This window comes from Pecten maximus, chromosome 3, assembly GCF_902652985.1.
Source record: "Pecten maximus chromosome 3, xPecMax1.1, whole genome shotgun sequence".
NCBI classification, from domain to species: Eukaryota; Metazoa; Mollusca; class Bivalvia; order Pectinida; family Pectinidae; genus Pecten; species Pecten maximus.
Genome location: NC_047017.1, coordinates 17303914 through 17329916, shown reverse-complemented (window position 1 = coordinate 17329916; position 26003 = coordinate 17303914). Strand labels below are relative to the sequence as shown.

The 26003-nt window shown below is 34.4% G+C and overlaps 1 protein-coding gene across 1 annotated transcript in view; it reads right to left on the bottom strand.

Moving 5' to 3' along the window:
* Positions 1-26003, bottom strand: part of LOC117322622 (protocadherin Fat 4-like) — a 26345-nt gene extending 342 nt beyond the window's left edge. The window contains exons 1-35 of the mRNA XM_033877560.1: positions 25783-26003; positions 22627-22729; positions 21969-22130; positions 21213-21435; positions 20436-20638; positions 20028-20154; positions 19558-19682; positions 19011-19172; positions 18388-18558; positions 17633-17797; positions 17006-17152; positions 16095-16317; positions 15326-15510; positions 14618-14830; positions 14249-14416; positions 13487-13657; positions 13053-13217; positions 12376-12522; positions 11327-11590; positions 10848-11096; positions 10451-10612; positions 9752-9926; positions 9266-9414; positions 8428-8562; positions 7815-8057; positions 7422-7658; positions 6976-7224; positions 6491-6646; positions 6062-6229; positions 5063-5224; positions 4488-4634; positions 4101-4254; positions 2279-2499; positions 860-1102; positions 336-503 (exon numbers count right to left, since the gene is read on the bottom strand). Coding sequence (XP_033733451.1) covers positions 336-503; positions 860-1102; positions 2279-2499; positions 4101-4254; positions 4488-4634; positions 5063-5224; positions 6062-6229; positions 6491-6646; positions 6976-7224; positions 7422-7658; positions 7815-8057; positions 8428-8562; positions 9266-9414; positions 9752-9926; positions 10451-10612; positions 10848-11096; positions 11327-11590; positions 12376-12522; positions 13053-13217; positions 13487-13657; positions 14249-14416; positions 14618-14830; positions 15326-15510; positions 16095-16317; positions 17006-17152; positions 17633-17797; positions 18388-18558; positions 19011-19172; positions 19558-19682; positions 20028-20154; positions 20436-20638; positions 21213-21435; positions 21969-22130; positions 22627-22729; positions 25783-26003 — 6363 coding nt within the window. The remainder of the gene's footprint in view (positions 1-335; positions 504-859; positions 1103-2278; positions 2500-4100; positions 4255-4487; positions 4635-5062; positions 5225-6061; positions 6230-6490; positions 6647-6975; positions 7225-7421; positions 7659-7814; positions 8058-8427; positions 8563-9265; positions 9415-9751; positions 9927-10450; positions 10613-10847; positions 11097-11326; positions 11591-12375; positions 12523-13052; positions 13218-13486; positions 13658-14248; positions 14417-14617; positions 14831-15325; positions 15511-16094; positions 16318-17005; positions 17153-17632; positions 17798-18387; positions 18559-19010; positions 19173-19557; positions 19683-20027; positions 20155-20435; positions 20639-21212; positions 21436-21968; positions 22131-22626; positions 22730-25782) is intronic.

The following is a 26003-nucleotide window of genomic DNA, read 5'->3' as shown; positions in this document are numbered from 1 at the left end:
ACAGAAACAATTACATTGTTTGTTGTTCTTTTCGAGGGCGTTTTTGTAGGTTCGTGTAGATAAAAATGACCGTTTACAATTAAATGATTTCATTTCATTTCCAAACACGTGCCGTTGTCATACATTACCAATAAAAACCTTTCTTGAGAACAAAGACCGACAAATTTTGTAATTATGCTACATTATTTTAGCCATTTCACGACTGTTTGACTATACTCTCTGAACCCCACCACGTTTACTGACATAAATATACTGTAATTATTAAAAAAAAAATATATAGATCACGGTACATCAACTGATTCAAGTTTATCAAATAGGAAACGATTTATTCATACCGAAGGGGGCTCGTTGCTGTTTTTCACACCGAACTCCCAACTGTTCTGGGTTGTTTTTCCAACCATATCGGATGCTTCGACCTCGAGAGTTATGTTTTCGCTGTTACCTTCATAGTCAACAGACTGAGTTAAAGTTAGGTCGAACTCGCACTCAGTGTTATGGTACACCTAAAAGGATAAAACATATTTTCATTTGTTCTTATTGATTATAATCTGTTTTGAAGAAAATTAGTAATATCAATTCTATATAATTTTAGATTTTAAAATTGTGAAAATATTGATTTAACATTTATCTTGATAAACCCTGTTTTACATAATTACAAAAGAAAGAAATATATGGAATACCACAAGAAACGGCATGGTACCTACTTTATTTATAATATTGCTTTCGTTTACTGCAAGCAGGATATGACAAGCAGTAGACAGGGTGCAGTCGTTGAAGCATTTCGATACAGATTAAATATAGGTAATACACCATAACATAATTTAAAAGCATTATAAATGTTAAATAGATATGGCAGTACCGTTGGCGTGTATTTGCACAAAGGGTTCTGCGACACTTTGAACATGGCCGCCCAGTTTCCAGTAAGCCTCAATGTGATTCTATCATGATGATCTGGGTCAGTAACATGTATGGATCCTATGGATTCCCCAGGTTCAAGCGCTTCTGGAATCATCATATCCTGTATTTTATCAGATATTTGTAACGTTATGTTCACAGGGGTTTCGTTGACATCTACAACTCTCACCGTCACATTAACCGAAACCTGCAAGGAACAGACAAAATATACAGTTGATACCTAAACTATCCTCTTTGGGTTATGAAATGTTACATAATTATATAAGTGATCAGGAGCCAGTTTCAGCAATGTTCCTTAACTTAAGGATATTCAGTAACTTAAACTTTTCAATAAGAAAGCATTGCAGTGTTTAAGAAAGGTCTCTTAACTGAAATTGTAACGTTCCTGTGGAAATTGTTAAGTTAAGGAATTTCATTAGGTTAAGGATATTTTATGAAACCGAAGCCAGATTGAGAAATATAATCTGATATTTTCCTCACTTAAAGAAGCACTTAATATTATCCCCACACAAATTCATCCCCTTTGAAATATGTTTATTTTAAGTAGGTAAAACGAATAAAAATGATTGAAAGAATTTAATAAAAAAAAAAGTGCAATGATGATAATCATTGAGGCTCTAAGCCTACCTAAAATGTACTAAAATGATTCATACTGCATTTAAAGATGTGTAAATTAAAATTTTATGTTTCCATACGAGAACGTGTGTGTGGTAGTATTGGTGTGTTTATTCATTTGGGAGAGAGTGTGTACGTGTACATTTTCTTTTCCTTTTATGCACATACTCACACATAGATGTGTACGCATGCTGCAGTTAGTATAATATGTCTATATACAGTTAAGTGAGCATATATGTGTGTTTTTTTGTGTTAGTGTGGGTGTTTATGAGGTGTGCTTGTTTGTAAATGTGAGTATGTGAGCGCGGGTGTTGTGTATGCGTGTGTGTGTGTTTGTATGTGTATGTTCATATTACCCTCGAATTGTACATTGAAGTAATTCATGGGATACTAGAATGGGCACCAGTAGTGTTTGAGGTGTCTTGTTTTGTAAATGAGTAAATGCGGTAATGTAACGAAACAAGATTTACCAAGTAAGAGCCCATGTCGGAGCAATAAAAAGTTGGTAAAATGTCTTCATTTATGGCATATTATTTTGAGATACCAATTCTCTAATAAATTCGTGAAATGAAAGTTGCTTCCTCCCAACAAAATGATAATTAACATATAAACTTAACGCTAGTTCTGTCTGCATGCTTCATGTTACCCTTAAAAAGAGAATATCAATGGCTTTCATGTACATCATAACTGATTATTTCAAAAATGAGCATATACGTATTTTTCACATACATAATTGGGGTATACACACCGACATCTGGGGCAAGCCATCATCACTTGCCAAAACCTCTAAAGTTATCGTTGGAGAGCTTTCATAGTCAATCTCCCCGTCCACCATTAACTCATTACCAGCAACAGTGAAGTAGTCGTTAGACAACAGAGAGTAGGTTATATGTTGATTGATGTCATCGTCTGTCGCTATAAAACTCCCAACAACAGTTCCCATCTCAGAATTTTCGCTCACGATCCCTCCTTCAATTAAATGACAACATTTATAAAGCGTCTGAAATCCTGTATACTAATACTATCTTAAAGACAAAACATGTCGTCACACTTACAAATTATATTATAGCATTTCAGTAGAGACAATATACACATAATCAACTTTAGTTCCATATATATGCTGTATATAGAATGCATGTATATACAATAATTTCTTTTCAAATGCTGTTCAGGATTTTTCGTGCCTGTGAGCATTAAATCGGATTTATTTGTGACTTGTGTGCTGATGTTCCCCGAGCGAGTATAGAACAGGTTTAAGTGTACTGAGGGAGATATGTACTGTAGAAAAGATGTTTATATGGTCTAAGTGTGAAAGGTTAGCAATGTATTATTGTATTTTAAGTACAAAAATGTGATGTGAACATGATAAACACATGTTGTATGGAGGGAATTGACTTGATATATAAATCTTTACAAGCTCAAAAAAAAAAGCCACCATGGATTGGTAGTGAATCTTCTCGACATTTGATACACAAACCCATACTTTCTGTGTATCGTCCGGGGATGTAACTCGGCATGTGCAGGGTTGGTTTACATTCTATGTTTAGATGTTTATTGCATACTTTACTTATGTAGTGTTGACATAACAAAGCAGATTTGAAGGAAATTAGATGAAGATCCCATAATTATAAGGGATTATAAAGTGAAAGATTAATTATATTAAGTCTTATATTTATTAATTTGAAACTGAAGCATAACTTTTAAAATTGGGCAGTATATATTAGTTACCATTAGTCCCATCTTGTTAAAAGGTTCGTCATGGTTGGAAACAATCAAGCTTGTTATGTTACAGTTACATCACAATGATTTTTTCTGTAATTATATTTCAGATGATTTTACAATCCTGTTAAATTTGTAGTAAACATTTACTCCACTGTTAATGAGACCTATTTTTATAGTTGTTAAATTTTTTTTCTGTAAAACATCAGTGAAATTGCTTCATTGTGTCAATTTACAGCAGAAATGTTCAGACTAATGATACATATACCAGTAATAACAAGAAAGAAATCAGGGTATTGAAGGATAGATTAACAAGAAAGTTGGCGTGCTAAGTGGATAGGTGTAGTTGTGGATTTCCGGGGAAACTTGATACAGTCTTAACTTTAATGGGCCATTAGACTTTCAGTATTGATTGAATAATAATTGGAAGATGTTTCAGTGATCAGTATAATATTCAGCTCTAAATCAACTTGAAAACAAATTGTGGTTAAGTATATATAGTAATAAAATTTCAAAATGAAAAAAAAACCTTTAGTTCCAGAATGACTTGTTTGTTATATTTATGATATCTATGAAACAGACAATAATCACGTGATCTAAAAAAGAATAATAATAAAAAAAATAGTCTCGTTTCATCAATCCTGTTTGTATTGTATTGATATAAGGTTCAAGATAATGTCATTGAATCCTTTTGAAATATTCGATAAATTGTCTTGATATATTTCATGTACAAATATCTATAAATGTTTTTGTTTAAAGATATTAACTGTTTCCTTTTTTCTTGCTACCGTCCAAATACCGTGCCGTCCGCTTTTTGTAGTAACAGACATGTATAAACTAGTAAAGTGTACCAATTAACTGTACGTCCTTAGGGGCATCGTTGGCATCTGTGACGTAAATTGTGACGGTTGTCTCAGTAGATAACGAGGGAACCCCTGTGTCAGTCACCAGTACGCGTAACACGTACATCCTCTCCTTCTCAAAGTCAAAATCAGACTTCGCTACCTATAGAACAAAATTATATTTATCAGTCCTTTTCAATTCTGAAGCCTCTATGAGATTACAATCATACTTTTCCTTCTGTAATCGTATTTCATGTAAACTTTATTTATTTTACAATATTAATCACGCATGTTGGCTCGGCTCAAAGGCTGTTACGCATTTGGTTTTTGCGATTGATGATTCTCTCCGTCATTTATCAATATTTTCTTGACCAAAGTGTCAAAACACCTACTCACCATTAGACGGGCACCGTCGAGCGTAAATCTTTCCTCTGCCGAATCCGTTAAGGAGTATGTGAACGTCTGGGAATTAGATCTTGTATTATCGGGGTCATCAGCTATCACTGTTCCGATTTCGAATCCAATATCACTATTCTCAGGCACCTTAGATCATTCATAAATACAGTGTTATTCGCTTCATGCTATATTATATATTAGAAAAGATCGTGCAAATAGACACACAAGCTATTAGGACCTTTCAATACAAATTAACAGTTATATACAGTAAAAACATGGATTAAAATATATCATATAGCTGTTTTGTCCTTCAGCGACTCAATTCTTCAATAAAACCGACTACGAATAGGGTGTTGATCCTAGAGTATATAATTTTTTTTCTGTTAAATATTATCCCGGTAATAATTTGTGCGTAAAATCATACAGCCAGATTATATATCACCTCAAAAAACATACAAACAGAGTAGGAGTCCTTCATGAAAAAAGCTTCTATATTACCAAAAATGGATACAATTTTGTTGTTACTTATAACAGATGAAGATTAAGATCGTGGGTTTGAAGTATTTAATAAATACCTCGTTTTTGGACAGGAAAATATGTCCCGGAGCTTCGTTGACATCGATGACTTCAACAGTGACATGTTTATCCATATAGAGAGGAGGGTCTCCGTTGTCTGTTACCCGGATAACAATATCGTGTGTGGGGTATAGTTCGTAGTCTAGGCCTTGGGGAGAGACCTTAGAAAGTATAAAACATTCTATAACAATAACGTGTTTGGGGTATAGTTCATAGTCTACGCCTTGGGGAGAGACCTTAACACATAACCAACATTCTATAACAATATCGTGTGTGGGGTATAGTTCATAGTCTACGCCTTGGGGAGAGACCTTAACAAATAACCAACATTCTATAACAATATCGTGTGTGGGGTATAGTTCGTAGTCTAGGCCTTGGGAAGAGACCTTAGAAAGTATAAAACATTCTATAACAATATCGTGTGTGGGGTATAGTTCATAGTCTAGGCCTATAAATATATCGTGTGTTGGGTATAGTTCATAGTCTAGGCCTTGGGGAGAGACATTTACAAATAACCAACATTCTGTATGAGAGTATTCAGCTTTCGTAATATAAATTAATGGGTAAAGTGATAGGTTCAATGATAGATACAATAAAAGTTACCAATTATGTCAAATGAACGCGCATATAAGTTAATTTAGTAGTGACGAATGTTTTAGCAAGGAATAGTTTGCACTAAAGACACACAGGCTATTAGCACCTCTCAGTACAAGTTGATAGTTACATTATGTATAGCAAAAATGAAACTTACGGAATAATACAACAATTTCGTCCTTAATGGACTCATCTATGATGCTAAGGGCCTAAGGTGTTGATACCAAGGAGACGAAAATGTGTCAAAAGAAATGTCAGAATCTGGATCGGGAAGTGAAATAGTCCTATAATTCGATAAATTTCATAATTTTGTAACATTTCGAGCCATTGAAAAGGCTTGGGCTATAACTATATACTTGTCTATACTGCTTATAATGCTTGTTTTGATATATGAAATATGTCACCTCAATGGAAGAGCCGACGACGAAAAAGGCGTTGGTTCTGGTGAGGATAGAGAATGTGTGGGAGTCTTCCGCGTCTACATCCACAGCTTTCATGGATGCCAATGTCACACCCTTAGAGTCCTCTGTCACAGACAAGGTTGTCGAGGATTGGTTATTCAGAAGAATATCCTGTTTGAAACATATTCACACTACGTCAGAAAAAAATGCACATGCAATTCCATTAAACAAGTAAAATGAGCAATAATGAAATAAGAACTGTATGATTGATACCGTTATAGATATCTAGTAAAAAGAAATTAAATTGCAAATATAAAATATTCTGATATCTCACTCTCAACAATACAATTGATTAAAATGTTGAAATACTTCGTCTATATATATAATTATATGTGTGTAAAATGCCTATTTGTCTCGGCGGGCTAGACTTACAGTGGGAGGATCGTTTATATCAGCGATATCGAGAGGGACCACCAGTGAAGAGCCAAGTCCTTGTCTGTCAGTCACCGTCACAGACACATTCACAGAGTGCTTTGACTCGTAGTCAAACACCACGAGTGTCCTTACGTCACACGAACAGTGCACACCCTAACATGAAGATTGCAGTCAATTACAACTGATTATTTTTACAACTGATTATTTATAATCAGATTTCAGATGTATGTTTTTGATTAAATAAAGAGAAAACATGAATATCAACCGTCAAAAGATTGATATCTTTTAAAATGTGTATAATATTTGATAGAATAAGATGAGAACAATATTTTCAAAAAATCCATAAAATCAGTACTTCCGTTCTGTTTGCCGAAAATATTCTTTTTGTTGTTACCATCTTCAAATAATTCCAAATTTGCTACAATTGGCAACAACCCAGCCATTGATTTACGGGCTGGTTGAATTTAAATTATGAAGGATACCTTTTTAAGAGACCAACATTCCTGGTGAAAGAAAGCAACATCCGTATTTGTTGTAGTAAACATGATCATATCCTTATCATCCGGGTCCTGGACGACGATTTGTCCGATGACAGTGTTCAGAGCCGCATTTTCGTCGACCACCGGTTTGTTAATTGGGAAGTCATTATTTGCTCCTGTTTTGGGTATAAATGATGGAACACCTGGGGCTTCGTTGCTATCAGCAATTTTCAATTCAAAAGTACCAGATACCTGTAATACAGATAAAAGGTAAGTGAATCATAGTTTTATAGCCCTAAGGTATGAGTTTCAATAGGAATCAAATAATGGACAAAGGAGAAGAAAATATGAAAATATCTTTATCAGAAGATCAAGTTTCTTAAACACATAAGCGATGCCAATGTTAACACTTTAAATTACTATACTATACAAAGTAATAAGGTAACTACCGTTTGTGAGGGTTTGCCATTGTCTTTTGCCTGGATAACCAAGCTGTATTTGGGAGAAGTCTCATAATCGAGATGTTTTTGGAGTTGCACATCATTCCCGTTTACAGAAAATACGCCATCTTCATCACCAGATAGGATAGTATAGACCAAAGAGGCACCCACATCGTCGTCAACCGCCTGACGAGAAATGAAATATAGTTGTGCATATGTATTATGTAAACAATGTTTCTTCATTATCTGTAAATATCATTGTACTTGTACTAAATATGAAACCTTTAGCAAAATGATAAACGATTTCTGTAATCTTTAAATAATTATATTCATTTGAATTTTAACTAATCTACCATTACACGTATTTATGTAAACTGAAAAATATTGTTATACAATTTATACCGTTAATTTCCCAATGGTCTCTCCGATATTGGTGGCCTCTTGTACGTTGACCAATATCAAGGTCAAGTCCCTGGGTGGGTCATTAACATCTACGACAGGTACATTTATTACGGCCGTCGTTCTTAGAACTGGACTTCCATTGTCACTGGCCTCCACTACAATGTCGTGTGATGTTTTGGATTCGTAGTCCAATTGGCAGTATGTACCTCCACTTTTAGTACAAAGTATTCCCTCATCTTTTACCTTCATGCATAAATCAATAATAATTTAGGATTAATTATAAATGTGTATGTAAAGTTCTTTTGTTAATATGACCTGCCTAGGTTTTATCCAAGGAAGATATTACACATTGTCACAAGTTGGCAATCCTTATTTTGTTTCTATTTTGAGAATGTGAATTGGATTTGACGTTGATTTTACAAGGTTGTCACCTATTAGGCCGCTTAACATTATAGAACACATCAATTGTCTTGGTTTTATTCCTCTTGCAAATTTCCTTTTTTCAAAGATGGCTGATGACTGGGTATCTGTCATTTACAAATGTTTTCTGCTTAGTTCCATTGAATGGTCTTATCAAAAGTAGGTAATTAGCCAAATGCATTATTCTTCATACCTTCAGTAAGTTTCCATCCACCCAGAATCTTCCGTCAGCGTCACCCAGAAGTTTATAAGCCACTGTTTGTCCCTGATCAGGATCCACAGCCTCCAATATACCTATGTGTGTATCAGAAGGAGCCATTTCTTCTACCTAGATAGAAAGATAAATCATTATCTTTTTATGCAACGATACATTTTTTATCTTACATCTCTATTGAGTTTAGTGTAGGTGAATCAGCTCTAGCTAGTATATTACTGTATCAAATATAAATTTTCTAATCATAATTTGACACATGTAAGAAATAACAATTAAAAGAACTCCACATTTTAACCATTACCACAAACGCTAATGGCGTTAATGACATTCTATACTATTCTGAAATTCGGAAGTAATCCAGCATTCAAAAAGGGTCACCAATGAAAGCAGTCTGGGCATGAATAACATTCCTGATCTGGACTGACATTTGTTTGACGATTTATATGATTTACTTTTGCATCACGAATTTAGGACACGTCCATATATCTATACATATATAACATATCGCACTTTATACCCTATGCTAACATAATAGGAAGTTCTGGTGATCCTATATATATTAAACAAAGACCTATCATGTGTGTATATCTTATAAAGCCGTTAAAATGTGAAATGACGTTTCATTTGAAGGAAATAGATACATAACTGCATCATTGAACATAAGTCAATATGATATACTAAAAGGGACTAATATATAAATGGCTTTAAAATAACCTATTCGCGGGGTGCTGCTTAAATTGCTTGACTTCATGACATCTGTTATAAGTTAAATATAAACATATCTACCATTATGCTGATTTAAAAGTATCTCACTCACTGTGTTGTTGGTCAGAGTAATGCTACCCGGGTGTTCATTGACGTCGGAGATGTCAACGGTGTACATTTTGTGGGTTCCCAGGCCTCCAGTATCCTGGACAGCCACTGTGATGTTGATCCAAGGGGTCTCCTCGAAATCAATATTGGCATCTGCACAAATAAGGATTGAAGACGCCTTCAACGTTAACAATGTTTTAATTATTCATGAACATTTTTTCTATAAGTTTGCTTTATTTTATGACAAATGCAAATCTGAAACTTTACTTTTTTGGACAATATCAGTAGTGACTGCACACAGTTTATATTAAATATATCTATCTATTATTGGGATGCTTACCTGCTAGACACATTGGCAATTTGTGTCTGTCTTTTTCACCTATGACGATGGATAGTTAATCATTACAAGGAATAGATAAATATATCTAGTATAAACTGTGTGGATGTCTTCTTTACAATGTGTGCAGCAACCACTGATATTGTCTCCTACCTGGCCTAGTAGCGACGTGTCCATCCTCCGTTATAGTAAACCGCCCTTCTCCATCATCAGTGAGCGAAAACGACAGAACATCATTTCTATCTGGGTCTTGAGCAATAAACAGTTCAAAAACTTCGCCATTTAAGTTTTCCTGGACAAATATTTGATCCCCGTCAAATCGCAAACCCTTAAATTATGAAAACAGTTTGTGAATGTAATGCAATTTTTAATTTCATATATTGTAGTCAAGTGTAATTATGACAAACTATCTATAGGAAATGAAAATAAATAAACAAATGCGCAGTCGTACTTTCAGTAGCGAAACTTTTCCGCTGCAAATTTGGTTGTGACCTTTGTTTCTGTTCAACATATTTGAATATATTCTATTATTCGATATGAATTTAACAATTTGTTTGCATTTAAAACTTTTCGACCTTGAGATAATCCCATTCAGATGATTGAACAAAGACCTGTCCCTCGCCAGTAGGGATGAAATCTGCTAGTCATCGGCTGAAAACTACCCCATGAATTAGGTTTTTTGTTGTGTGCAACTGTTTAAAATGTACTTTTAAGAATTTTAATCTGAATATCACTTTCAATTAACTGGGAAAGGATGGAACTACTTTGTACGTATGAGTTAGCTTCATTTTTTGGTTAATTCTGCATTTTTGGTAGATGCCCATTAACATTGTGTAAGGTCGAAGTTGTTACCTCTGGAGGTTCGTTCACGTTCTGGACATGTAGTGTAAACTGATGAGTGTACGACTGATTGTGACCATCACTAACTTGACCAATGATGACCACAGTGGGAGTCGATTCAAAGTCCAGTTCGACAGCAGTCAATACTTGTACTTTGCATTCAGTGCCGTCATCCTGCATGAGAAAATAAATGTGTCATTAGAAACGAGGATAACAGCGTCATTTGTTAGATGAAAATCAGACGAACCGAATCGTACATGTGACATCGTGATAATCTATACACGAAGCGGATATTATATATGGAACGGAAACACGCTGAAATTGTAATATCCTTTCCACAAGTGCAAAATAGGCCATTAACAATCGTTACACCACACGAATGGAGGGAAAACTATAAACTTTGCCTAACCTTATTAACACAGGTCATTTTGGTGTCTAGTTTAAGTGCCATTAGTTGACTGGTGATTTGGATGGTCAATGTTTGGTCAGGCCGTTGGTCAGTCGCCACGAGCGTCCCCACCACAGTATCGTCAGGTATATTCTCCTTGACGACTGGCTGTCCGTCCATAAACTTCTCATTTGATCCTTCAGAGGTTATGTTCAATGTCATTTTGGTCATATCCTTCATTATAGCAACAATCGTGAAAATTTCCTCTGTCTGCAAAACAATCGAAATACTGGTATATAATTTCTTTGTTCTTTATTTTCTCTCTTGTGTGATTATATTTGATCATTTATTTAATGCAATTAGAGATTAATACAACTATGCAAATCCATTAAAATGATTAATCATCATTAATATTACAAATTTAATATATAATCTTTCTTAGATATATACGTCCATGCCAACTGTATTTGCTTGTAACAATGTGTGTATATACGACCAACCTGCATATGGGTTGTACCATTATCAGTGGCAGTTGCTATGATAGTGTAAAGTTTGTTGATATCTAGTTCATCATCTGTTGCCTTGGTAACTATACCATTCTCCGATACTGCGAACAACCCATTATTGTCATCTATCAACGAGTAGACGATATATTGGTTGTCGTCTTCGTCATCTGCTGTCAGCGTCCCTACCACTTCGCCGGGTGATGCTAGAGCCTCTATCTTGTATTCTGGTAATTCATTGAATGCACATACAGCATTAGTCTATTGTTAGAATATCGAATAAACAAAATAAGGTACGCTTGTGTATTTTTAAGACGTGGTTGATCTTCAAATATCAGTTTGCCTGCTTGTTTTACTCTGTTATCAGTTTAGTATAGATGTTCATCAAATATTTTATATATACATGTATTTTTATATAATGTTCCAATTAATTTCTGCACATACATTACGTCCCCTTTCCTGGATATTTTTTAAATGTTTTTTTGTCGTAATGCTACTTTGTTTTAATCATCAGCACAATTATCTCTTCTTCATCTCAAAACATTCTTATTAATTTTATTTCCTTTTCAATATTTCACACATTTGTATTACTGTTTCTTCTTTTATTGCAAGTTCTTCTCATATTCTTTAAATTTTCTCTTTCTCTAAATAAAATTCTTACTGCTTATTTGTATGTTTCTTGGAGGGTCATTGTCGTCGACAACATTGATGCTGATTTCAAACTGATGGCTTCGGCTCGGTACCCCAGTATCTGTCACTAAAACGCTAACATGAAGTAAAGGGGAACTCTCAAAATTCAGGATACATTGATCACCTCCAAACTGTAGACAACCTCCGTTTGCTTGAGCAACCTGTGTGACCCAATTGAAAACAGCCAGTCATGATTGCTTAACTAATGTCACACAATGTGTGTCACAAAAGCATATTATGTGATAAACATGTATTTTTTTTTCATTTTGAGAATTTTTATATTAACAAGGGGCATTTACGAAAATCTCTCCAGGTCTCACTGTAGTATGCTTTACGTATCTATTGTATATCTTTACCTGAAGTTCGTTGTCTTTAATCATGAACCGCCCGTCTGCATTATCCACCAATGTAAAGGTGGCCGACTGCCTGGGAAGCTTGGCATTGTCAGGGTCCTCTACCAGAAACTGCCCCACCACCGTGCCTTCGCCACTGTTCTCTACTACCTGTAAAATATTCTTAAGATATTGTTAATTAATTTAGACTACACGTTTTCATATGTTATGATCCGTACATCATATTACCTATTGTGCCTACGGATATAAGTCATTATGATTTCTGCTGCTAATACCAAAAAGGTATTATACTATTCCATCTGACTATGAACTCTTCTATGACTTAATTATGACTTATTCGACAATAAACGCATCCCTTTAAAACTGCTAACTAATTCATATCATAGTTTCGGCATCTTCCTCCAAAAATATAGTTTGAAACTATTTCTCGCTGAGTAATGTATGAGTATATATATATTACATTACTTTGATTAAGATTTACAGGATTACAAGAATAACTGATATTTAAAGAGTTCAAATCCCTAAACCTTAAAAAAGGTATGGTAAGTACGAACACGTCACCATATATTTCATTGTTAAATACGCATGTCTGACCAGATATTTCATCATTAATTGTATAACAGTAATTGTGAAACTTTTGAATTTTCCAAGGTCAACCGTGAAAGACCATGTCTTCATACCTGTGCACTGGTGATGGACAAGTTGGTGGGGGCCTCGTTGACATCCTCGATATGTATGGTCAAAAACTTGGTGAAATTTAAGGGCGGTACCCCATTGTCTGCTACAAAAATCTCTATCATATATTCTTCCACGCTCTCGTAATCCAACTTAGCATCTGTCACGACCTAAAAAATAACAATGGGTAATATAACTTATTAGCTTCCGTGAATATACGTCAAAATTGCATTTCTAAATATCAAAACTGTAAAAACTTCATTTTTTGAAGCAATAACTTTAATTTGAAGTTGGCAACACCATAATTTCATTTTCTGAAAATGACAAATCCTCTAAGTAATAAACACAATCTCGTTTTAATAAAATTATCTATCCGAAAATTGCATATAATCTCACTATTCCAAAAATGGTTCAAACGAATCAAAAATTTTAAGGATACCCTCAGTTGATCATCGACGATTTCAAATAGACCAGTATCTGTTGATACTATATTGTACGTGAAGATTTGTCCCTCGTCAGAGTCCACCGCTTTTAGGGTCCCGATGCTGATATCGTGCTCGTTTTCATTGACTTGTATCTCAGATGCCGATTGCCCGTTAAGTAATATATTCTGCAAATTTGATATAAATGTTAAAGAAACAATCTTAAAACAGCAAACAGCTAATAATTAATTTTTAGCATAATTGATTGATACGTTGAACAGTTCAACATGTTCAGTAACCTTTTGAACATTCATCGCGGTCTAAATGACTGACCTGGTTAGACAATAATTGTTCATTTAAGAAATTAGGAGGGGGTCCAACCATTTTATTGTCATTTTGGACGGACTAAGCAATCTTTTCACAAGTTAGGACAAACCGAGGCGTGTTAAATGACTGCAATTTTAGAACTTCCTCGCAACAGTATGGTTTATACGAAAAAAAGTACAGAAAGAAAAAGTGAGGGGGGAATGAAAAGCTTTAGAATTAAATGACTTAATAATACTATATTTTATTTATCTAGACTTACATATTTAGACAAGTCTTATTTACAATATTGACCTCCATAAAGATTTAAGCCTGAAATGCCACATTTGCAACCCGAAAAACCGATTGGTCCGCATTAACGAAATAGCCTTTGGTCTATTGTTTGATGTACGACTACATCGTCATGTTAATGTTTCCTTGGCAGATGTTAAGTGATACTATCCTAAATACATTACCGTCGGAGGGCTATTTTCGTCCATGACTTTGACCAAGAGTTCCTGTGTGACAGTCAAGCCGCCCGAGTCCTGGGCTGTCATTGTTACAGTATATTCCGGCCTATTAGCATAATCCAGAGGTTCGTTTAACATCAGGTTACACGTGCAGACAGTTTCTGGTGTAGTCTCCTTCAAATGATACATAGTTTTACTTTGATATAGAATTGATACATAGTATATGACTAGTCTGTTTTTTCTTTGTAAACTTTCAAACAAAAGAAAACATTCTGTGAAAGGAAAATCTCAAGATTTTATATTCTGAAATTTCCTCCAATATCAGCAATGCTGTCTTTATTCTACTTTAAATACACATTAGACAGCATAGAATACCTGTTCGTGGCAGTCGACATTTGCTACTTCGAAGGCCCCGCCAGCCCCTGTGATTGTGAAGACGAGGTGATCCCCGTGATCAGGATCAGTGACTGTCAGGACTCCTACAGTGCTGTAGAGGGCGGCGTTCTCATGCACCTGTAATTCCACATCTCCAGAAAATTCTGGCGACTCGTTGATGTTTAGAACCTCAATAGTTATTGTTGTATCAACCTATATGCAAATATAATATCCATGTAAGTAACACAAACAAAAACAACACCTGATTAAACTGTATCAAAATAGCAAAACATATTCCGAGAACTAGCAATTTTTAACTCTTTCCAAATGAATACAGCAAACATACATCTTTTAGCGCTAATTGGCGCTGGTCGCATTGCGCTAAATTACAATTACGTTATTGCATTTCACATATATTGCTGTTGCGCCATTTCATCATTAATTCATTATCTGCTAAACATTTCGGTTATGCGCTAAATTTTGAATGCGCCAAAAACACATTTACTATGATTAAATTCTGTCGAGGGTGTTAAAGAGGTTGTTATTTTTCAATTGGTTCTATTTTTTCCGATACTTTTGAGTAAAGAATATACAGAGTTAAGAATTAATTTCAAAATTCCCGCGAACATACACCCATTTGGGTTCAAACATTTAATAAACTCACAATTAAATAATCTTTACAGTATACCTATATACCTACTTACTTACCGATAGTGGGTCTTCTCCATCGTCTGTTGCTCTTACTGATACATTGTAAATAGAAATGTCCTCGAAGTCATAGACAGACTTACTGAACAGTTTAGATCCACTTTTCAACTCGAACAGATCTTTACTGTCAAGAAGTTCGTATGAAACTGACTGTCCAGCATCTTCCTCGACAGATGTAAGTGTCCCTGAAATGTAGATCGATATAACTGGTATTAATATGAATAGAAAAAAGTCCGCACCGCTTATTTAACACAATAATGAAAAAAAAATCAAAGTTGATATGAAAAGACAACAATGACACTAAAGCGAAAGAATAGAAAGCGGGATTCACCAAGGAAAACACCATGGTAATGTCCAGTGGCCCTGGAGATCAACGGTCCCTGAATATGTCATAATTATGAATATATATAGAAAATCGGAAACAAATTAATTTCACGAATAATTTAGAAATGCACGTACCATATTTCTTATCAGGTCATAATCGTACTAATTCCTAACATAGTGTGCTTATGTAGAAAATCATGGTTAGTTAGTAAATAGGACCAATTTTCTGATACAATTTCAAAGAGGAACCACCAATTGTACCTGTCAACTTCATTATCTAAAGTTTGATATGAAAACGTATTCTCAGAAATGACAAAAGAATGCAAACCACGTTCATTAGCAAACACTAGAAAACAGTTTTTTGAAATTCAAATCAATCATAAAAAAAAACGAAAATTTTATTTCAATATCTGCCTCTTTTATGTCCCCAGCGGAATAATCTTACCTATAAGAGCACCTGCAGGGCTATTTTCCCTGACAGTATTATCAGGTAGGCGGACAGTGTGTGGAGCGTCGTTGGTGTCCAGGACCTGTATCTTGAAGACGTTCGTGATGGATAAAGGTGGCGATCCGCTATCAGTGACGTTTATCTCAACAGACACAAATGGTCCAGACTCGAAATCCAGACGACAAGTAGAGCTGTCGCAATGACCTTTAGACTTCGATACCTAGACGACATAACATATTACAAGTATGTATCATTTATTACATTGTTATTAATTTTGTTTAAAAAGCAAATGTGTCCATAACACATTAAATACAGACATATTCGATCGCATAAATTGTCTATATTGGAAAGCAACATGTAACACTAATACATCTATGATTTAGTTCAACTACCCGAGCTTAGTTTGATTTTTAAGGTATTCTCCCGTCGACCTTCCCCACATATTATGGGCGAATAATGGGTAAACTTAGCAATGCCAATAATAAAAACAAACTTGACGGATTTTTTGGTATAAAACATTTTACCGGTTATTTTATTTTGATAATGCTTTTGCGTAAAACGTCATTGATATGGTTACGACAGACTCCTTGTCATTGTTTCCCTGAGATGAAATCATGTAATAGGATGATTGTGTGAAATGTACCAATGTTGTTGTTGTTGATATAAAAAGAATATTGAAAATATCAAGCTAATAGTTTTAGCTCCCGCTTTTTCGGCAATACGTTCTTGTTAGATGTGGGCTCTCATCTTCGTCTTTATTTGTTATCTCATTCTACATTTTTTCTTGAAATTCAATATATATATATATATCAATTATTTGGTGGACATAATATTTTAAGCTTTAGAGATGTGAGTGCTGAATATATATTATGAATTTTATGAAGAATAAGACAAGGGTCCATACTTACCCTTAAAATGTCCCCATCGACTGTAAATCGTCCGTTTGAACTGTTGATTAAGAAATATGTAAATGTTTGGATAGCCTCCCGGGCATTGTCAGGATCCATGGTACTCAGTCTACCGACCTCTGTCCCAACATCACTGTTCTCTGTTACCTACACAACAGTGGAAGTCATATACTAGTCAGGTATCAGGGTTGGATAAAAAAAAATTATTAGCGTGGCAATCACATGGTTTCCATTTGAAATATATACTAGTAGCATGTTCTCCACGAAAACAACCGTTAGTATGTTATTTTTCATTGGCCTGTATGGCAAATGTCGATGTATAAAACATAAATTTTACTTGTCCTTTTTTGAGTTGTATACATAATATGAAAAGTCAAGTAGTTTAACTTAAATCAGGGTATTTTTTTCTCACTGTTTTATTTACAAAAAATGGTTTGTTTTTTGAACAATTGAAAAAAGAAGAAGAAAAAAACAAAACAATTTATAACCTTTTACATGTTTAAGTATGAAATATTGATGATTCCAGCCATAAGGTTTGGTACGTATATCAAAAGAGCAATTGTTTAAAATAGACAATTGATATTTTGTGATTTACAAGGATTTTGCGGTATGTTAGTATATACCTACCATGTTGTTAGATAATGACAAAGTAGACGGCGTTTCATTTACATCTTCAACATGCACAGTGAAAGTCTTCTCATGAAGCAGTTTCGGCGTTCCGCTGTCTTCCACAAGAATCTTAATTTCGTAAGTTTGGTTTTCTTCGTAATCTAAATTCGCTGCCGAATATGTCTAAAAATATCGAAATATAACATAATACAGATACACTTCAGGTTTATTTTCGTGTTATCTTCTCCGGGAGTATTTCTAAAAATATTAGATTATGCAATTATTAAAATGAAATAGATCTTAATTCCATTCATATCCTTGATAATGTCGACATTGACAAAAAAGAAATGTACAATAACATCAATTACGAAGAACAACATTATACTATACATTATACTATACAAGTGAAGATAAAGCTTATGTCGACTACATCATCTCCGTATTTCAACCACCGTGGTAATTCATTGCCATCCGTTAGACTTCCGTTTTCTTGTGAAATTTCGCCTGTTTGCCTAAATCCCTACGTTTGGTATAATGTACCGTAGACAGCAAAAGGAACACCGACTCAGATTGCTTGTTACTGTTTCACCAGATGTTAGCAATAACCAAATAGATTGGTTAGCGAGCGATGCAGTAAAACAAGTGTAATATCTCTGTTAATCCCTGAGCGACGTCTGCAGACTTCATAATATTAGTGATTATAGATATATAGATAAAACGTGAATTAACCCCGATAAGATTGGATGGTGTCATACGAACTGCTAGTACAATACCTTCAAATTGTCGTGCTCGATGAGGAATTTTCTGCCCGCAGAATCTATAAAGAAGAAACCATGTCCATCGTTTTCATCTTCGTCCACAGCTGTTAGTTTCCCCATCGCGTAGTGATTGGCATTCTCTGGCACGGATATATTGGTAACTGATTCACCGTCAATCAAAATGTCCTGAAAAAAACAACAACACAATTACGAATGTATTTTATTTCCTTCATTTGTTTGCTCAGTGAAACCCTCATCGATAAATGTTACGGTGTTGTAGGTCAAATAAAATCTCCACTACGGTTGTTACTGTAAATACATTTATTTTGGCGTATCAAAATTTTAGCACATTCCCAAATTTGTATTGAATTAGCACAATGATGATTAGTCGCACCAATTCTGCTTTCTATAGAAAAAGTATAAAGAAAGTGTAATTAGCGAAATTATTATATAACGCGGGTTAAAAATTAGATATTAGATATTCCGGACAAGGGCACTTGCTTCACAATACATATCTTGTCGCGTGATTAGCATGTTTTACATGAGCGAAGGCGTTGGATTTTATCATCTTATTGGATTGTATCATCTTATTGAATTCTATTATTTATCTAAAAAATGCACTTTATGTCATAGTATACCAATGGCGGGTCGTTCATGTCCAGTACTTGAATAGAGAGATGTTTAATGGTTTGGAGTCCGCCTTTATCCACTGCCTTGATACTGATGTTGACCTGTGGCTCCACCTCGTGGTCAAACTCTCCCTCCGCAGCCACAGTAGCGGTACAAACCGTGTTTACACCCTACAAACACACACCTGTATACTAAGGGATAAATAAACTTCTACAGGCGTCATTTGTAAATAAGTAGAAATCCTGACTTTGAATATGAACCATTATCAGTTTGGCTATATATGTAATAGAGAGAAAAAATGTTCATGTTGACTGTTGGGTTTTGATGTCCAGTACTGAAGAACAATTACTAAAAGTCGCTTATTATTTTCCCTTCATCAATATATCAAATGTTTAACGTAAGATATCATGATCGTTGAAATGAAATACTGGTTCATCAATATATGACCTTTTACCTGCCACCATGACATTTCGTGTCAGAAACGAACGTATTGAAGAAATATTTCGGTAACATCCGGAAATGTGTACCTTTATATGATGTAGTAACCGGGATTACCTGCCTGGCAATGCACCTTTGTTGTACAATTGAAACTCGGCCATCGGCGTTCTGAGGTAGACTTAATAGGACATTGTCATTACTGTCTATATCTGCGACGAATATGGTTCCTATCATGGAAACACCTTGTGTAAAAACAAACACCATTCATTAACGAGACGCCACTAAACACAAATGTAGAGACAAATATAGAAAAACAAAATAAAGACTGATGAATACTGAATGAAGAGCGCTACGTGTAGCATCCATATATACAGAAAATGACCCCAGCATACAAAACGGTAGAGGAATTTTGTCAACGTCGTGTCTTCTTACGCGAGCCATTTTGGATCCATCAGATCTTCTCGAAACAAAAAGTCGTAATATATCGTAAACCAACCTTTTTTCGCGGGCGATTTAAATTCGTGAAAATAAGTTAGTTCACAGTACTAATGGGCAACAATACATCCCGAACTTCGAATTCCTTTTACCTTTCATATTTTCTCTGATGAGTGGCTCGTTATCCTCAAATGGTACCTGCCCATTGTAGGATTTCAAGTATATGCCATACGGACTCTCGTTCTCATCGCCGACTTTGAACTTAATGGTAGATACTATCTGAAATATTTCAATAATTTATCAATCCATTTTGATATCATGTGATTACCTGACTAGGCAAATATTCATATCGATGCTAAAATGAATTTCTTAATTACTATGGAAAAAAAACGATGAATAAACTACCAATTCAATTAAGATTATTTTTTGACAAATCACTACGTTGAAATATCCTTTTAGACAAATCAGAAGTCAGCATTCTGCTAATAAACAGTGAAAAATGAACTGCATGTATATCATTGTGTTAAGTCCAGTTCTTTACTTAATAGACATATACTTACCGACAAAGGAGGCAATCCACTATCAGTCGACTTTACTTCAATTTCAAATTCTTTTTCTTGCTGTTTTTCAAAATCAAACGTTTCCCGAGAGAAAAGCTTTGTTTCAGACAAGTAAAACATGTCTGTGTCGCCACCCAGGAGTTCATACTTGAACTTTGTCTGATGATCCTCATCTTTTGTTACCAGGTCTGCTACAGGCTCGTCTTGAATATAATGACAAACAATATATACATACATGCGAGAGGTGACTTTATTGGGATATTGACGTCACTTCCGGTTCCTACTGAGTTTATAAAGATAAAGTGGTGTAAGCCTTCCAGATCTTCATGATGTGTTATTTCCAGACACACTATTTGGCGGGACAATTTTTCTGTAGATGAATGTGGAATACGTCTCATCCTGGTATAATACATTCATTGTTTGTTACCTCTGTAGTGGTAGGCTAAGACAACAAATCTGATATTTTCTCGGGTTTGGATGTTGGTTGTTTTATATGTAGATGTAAAGTAAATTATGGGCATATTTATATTGATTCCAGAAACGTGCAGTAATTGATGACTAGAATCCTGGTGGGAGATTTTCAGAGATAAAATATGGCTGAATGCTGCCACTTTTCCTGGATATCATGGATCTACCCTTAAGGATTTGAAGGGATGCCGAACGAGTGTCGACAAGGATCCTACACCTGATGCGATACATTTTGGAACGTGTGAATAACTGGAGACAACAACCCTGATATATATCCTGATAAAGGATAGGTGAAATGCAAGACGTTACCTGACGGTTTGTTCTCAGGGATGTGTGATGGATTCAAAGTGACTTCTACGGGACGGTCGTTAACATTGCTTAAGTAGATCGGTATGTCGAAATAAGAGGATTTAGGATCGTCTCCAGTGTCCGTAGCCATTACAGTCACAGTCAGCTTTCTTCTTTTCTCTTTATTTAACACGCAGTATACGCCGCCATCTTGTGAGCACCGACTGTCTGACTCTTTAGCTACCTAGGATGCAAAGAGTAAGTACTATCGAATCTTGTTATCTCGAGGTCAATGGGGCCATGAGAAATCCCGAGTATCTTATATATAGCTTTCAATGTAGGAACTAAATTATATCGAGTTAAGCAGAGTCTTCGAGCTATCAGAGTTCGAGATAATAAAGTTTGACATCACTATCTTTTTGCATTTATCAATTAAAACAATATCACTACTTCATTACTTGCAATTCTTGCTAGTGAAGTCTATGGAAAAGCTTTATGGACGACATTACAATATCACTTGGAAATAACAATGAGAACGCTTACCTCTCCAGAACACCTGGTCTTATTCTTATTGCTCCTTTTTCAAGAATCTCCGAGTAGATCTATATTTTTTGTTCATATTCGCTGTTGCTTTTGCATTATATTCTTCTTGTAGCACTTATTGAAAACAAATTTTCCTTTCAAACTGTTCAAATATAGGTATCGGTAATTTTACAAATTCATACCTGGCTATTTTGGAATAACGGATAGTGTAAGTCGTCAATATCAACGCCGTACCTTTAAGCAGTTTTCACTGTCTTTTTCATACATCTCGAATGTATTATGTCGAGAGTCGACAAGAATGATCGTGAGATTGCTTCCAGACTCATCGTCTTGTCCTGTCAGACACCCAACATGTGTTCCGGCCAGACTGTTCTCCAATATGGTGTCGGGGAACAGCTGTCAATATAATATGTATATAAACCTGATACATTGTAAATGAAAACCTCAAGGTCAATCTTGTTAATGTCTTCTTTTGGTAGACAGAATTCGATACATTATTTGAAATACAATAATTTCATCAATAATAATAACAACTTACTGTTACCAGTTAACTCTACACAACATAATTATCTTATGTTCCAATCTGTATTCGTCGTTGGTTTTTCGTTTTTTTATTTTTTGTTTGTTTTGCGGTTTTTTGTTGTTGTTTTGTTTTTGTTTTTTTGTTTTGTTTTGTTTTTGTGTTTGTTTGACTTTTGTTTCGTTTTGATTTCCCGCATCGACTTGAACCAAAGTTTCCATGATCTTTGTTGGATTTAACATTTTATTTCAGCTGATTTTAGTTCATTTGGAAACAGCCAAAATCTAATACATACAGTGTTCAGTTATCATATTTGTATGCAATAAACACCTTTAAACTAATTTTAACATTAGATACCAGTCACGGACTTACCGTTACTGATGTTGGTGGGTCGTTTCTATCCAATATTGTGAACTCAAAAGTGTCTTGTATGTACAGACCGTGTAGATCAGTACTGCGGATCGTGACATTCCATCTAGACAAAAGCGATAGTCACATAAAACATTGATAAGGTATTGTCATTTCTTTCTTTAGTAACTAAAATCAGATTCACAGAATTATACTTTCTGTGATAATGTGATAAAGCCAGGTGTGAATCTTCCCAATTTTATATTAAACATTCATCATTGTTTTTCTTTTATCTTTAAACATATTTGTCTTTTATAACACGAAACATTCGCTATATTTTCAGTTATGTTGTTATGAGGCATTGGGTAAAGTACAACGTAAGGAAATATTTCAATTGTGATAGTCGATACAAAATGCCAAAGGGGGTACAAAACATTTCAACTTATTTTTCAACGACTGTATATACCTATTTGTAAGAACTTTTAACCTGACAAGAACAATTTCAACCCCTTGGTCGATTTCCTTTTTCAATTGTACAATAGAACAATCGCTGTGACCTAGTCTGTGGCAATGTATCCGTAAACGGCATGTTCTAAATCAAGGTAATTCGAATATCTAATCATTTAGCAAATTCAATTTCAACATATTTTATTGACATGATGTTAAGTCAATAGGATTGGACATCAGGCATAGCCTATCTTAGTCCTTTCCTTATAATTAACAGATGGTAAACAAACATAGACCTATATACATATATGGAAGGTTGGTGAGGGTATCAGGGGAGGTAATTCCTTAATAATTACAAGGATTTATTAATTTTAACATTAAATAGTAACCCTTAGGATATTTAGTTTAGCTAATTGTTTTATTATTTACTAAATGAATATTCAAACGTAGTGTATTTTGTAAAGTAGGTGTATCTATATGATGATATTGAGTTTATTCCCCCAACAGATACAGGCCATAAAGTCCATATGTTTAACACACAAGCCATCCACTGAAGAGGATCAAAATTCAATTTCATCCCATAGAAACATATTAAGTTAGTAGAGTTACACCAACTTTTGAAAAAAAAAATGATTGTTTCAAAAACACCTTTATAGGAATTACCTCACTTACATATAAGCACAAACAAATAAGGTTATAGATAAAATAGATTAACAGAAGATAAATTGTTAATAGACTGCCCAGAGTTCATTATTACATTAATCAAGTATATTTGGTAATCAAGAATAAATAGACATTGTTCACTCAATTTCATATTACATATTCTAAACATGTATTTAGATGTCTATTTAATTATATTGCTGTATAATTGGAGTCACCAGGGGTTAAAAAGAAATATTAAAAATATTAGATCATTATACATCAGACATGATTTCAAAATCTCTTTGATTGCAGGATGAAATTTGAGACATGTGTCAAGATGCTAAAATTTTGAATATTATTACAAAGAGTACATCCATTGACAATGACATTGGTACATAAATGATTATGATGTGGATGATTTAAATGTTGTATAAGTACTAGACGAGGATTTTGATATAAATTACATTCAAAGAAATAATGTGATGTAGTTTCAACAGATTGATTGCATTGACACATTGGAGATTCAATTAGATGATCATTAAAACGGTCGTAATTTAGATTACTTACGTTGTTTCTTAATTGGCATAGAATAATGTTTATATCACGCCGGCCAGAATATTTAAATACATCAATTGTAGTGGATATAATATGGTGATTGTTATTTAAAAGTTTTTTAAATTGATTAGTGGAGTGAATATTACTGATTTCAGGAGCGAGTCTATTCATTTCATTTAACATGGATGGGAAAAAACTTTCAAAATAGGTTACTGTACGACATAAGGGGGGGGGGGGGGGGGGGGGTCAAATAATCGAACTGCACGGAGTGGATATCTAACTAAGGTTTCATCATGAATATATGGTTCAATAATTTCTCTTAAGTAATCTGGGGTTTCATTATTTAATATTTTGAACATTAAGATAAGTTTGTGTTTTTGCCTTCTGCAACTCAATGATTCCCACCCTAATTCTGTATATAGTTTTTCATGTGAAGTACCTTTGCGTAAACCAGTAATTAATCTAGCAGCATCTAATTGAATTGATTCTAAGATATTTTTTTGTATTTATGAACAGTTATCCCAAACAACATCGGCATATTCAATAATTGGCCTAATGTAGGATGTATATATGGTTGTTAGAGACTACCTATCAATTTTAGTTTTTAATAATCTTAAAATGTTTATTCTTTTTGAAGCTTTATCATATATATTAGAAATGTGTTGGTTCCACTTGGCATCATCACTGAGTGTTAGACCAAGGTGTGTATGCAATTTATTTTCAGTAACTAGTTCATCATAAAAATTTTCAGCAGGGTGATCTTTATTATTTTTTCTAGAAAATATAACTGATTCTGTCTTAGCAGGATTAAATTTAATATCCCATTTATTAGCCCATTGTTTGATATTAATTAAATCATTAGTGAGACTTTGAGCTATTTCAATGGGGTTATTATCACATATACCATACAGACAGGTGTCATCTGCAAATAGTTTTATCTTATTAGAAACACAGTCAACAATATCATTAATATAGATTAAAAACATCAGTGGTCCGAGGACTGAGCCTTGAGGAACCCCAGCTTGAATAGGGTCAAATGTCGATACAAAACCTTCAGTTTGAACTCTCTGTTTTCTGTGTAATAATTTTTTTTAAACCAGTTTAAAAGAGTACCTTTCATACCATATAACTCCAGCTTGTAAACCAGACCATCATGCCAAACCCTGTCAAATGCCTTACTAATATCGCAAAATATGTATCTAATTTCTTTGTTTTGATCAAGACATTTAACAATGGTATGGTAGATAGACAATAATTGATTTACAGTAGTCATTGGGTGTAAAGCCAGACTGATGTTTAGTGATAATTTTATAAGTGGTGAGGTAATTATATACGTATTTAAAAATAATCTTTTCTAACATTTTACTAAAATCATTTAGCAAATCGGAACTTAATCAAAACAATTTGCTTTTGTATTCCGTTTTTGTTCAAATGCACTTGGCAACCCTTTATCAACATCATTATTAAATCTACTAAAGTGTTTTAATGCCAGATGTTACTATGGGGCCTAGCTGCATGGTGATAATTCCCACTCACACGGTAGGTGGTTGCTCAAAGTCCGGTTTCACTTTGATAAAGATACGGTGTTCCTTCACAGTCAGCCTGTTTGTAGGATCGTTTACTATGGTGTATGTATGTTTGTCGAAGTCGTCTTCATCTTCAGTTGACAAGTATGCAACAATGGAACCTGCAGACAAACTTTCTCGGATTGAAAGATTGTCGACTGTTAACTGTGAAAAACAGGTGGAAAATAACAT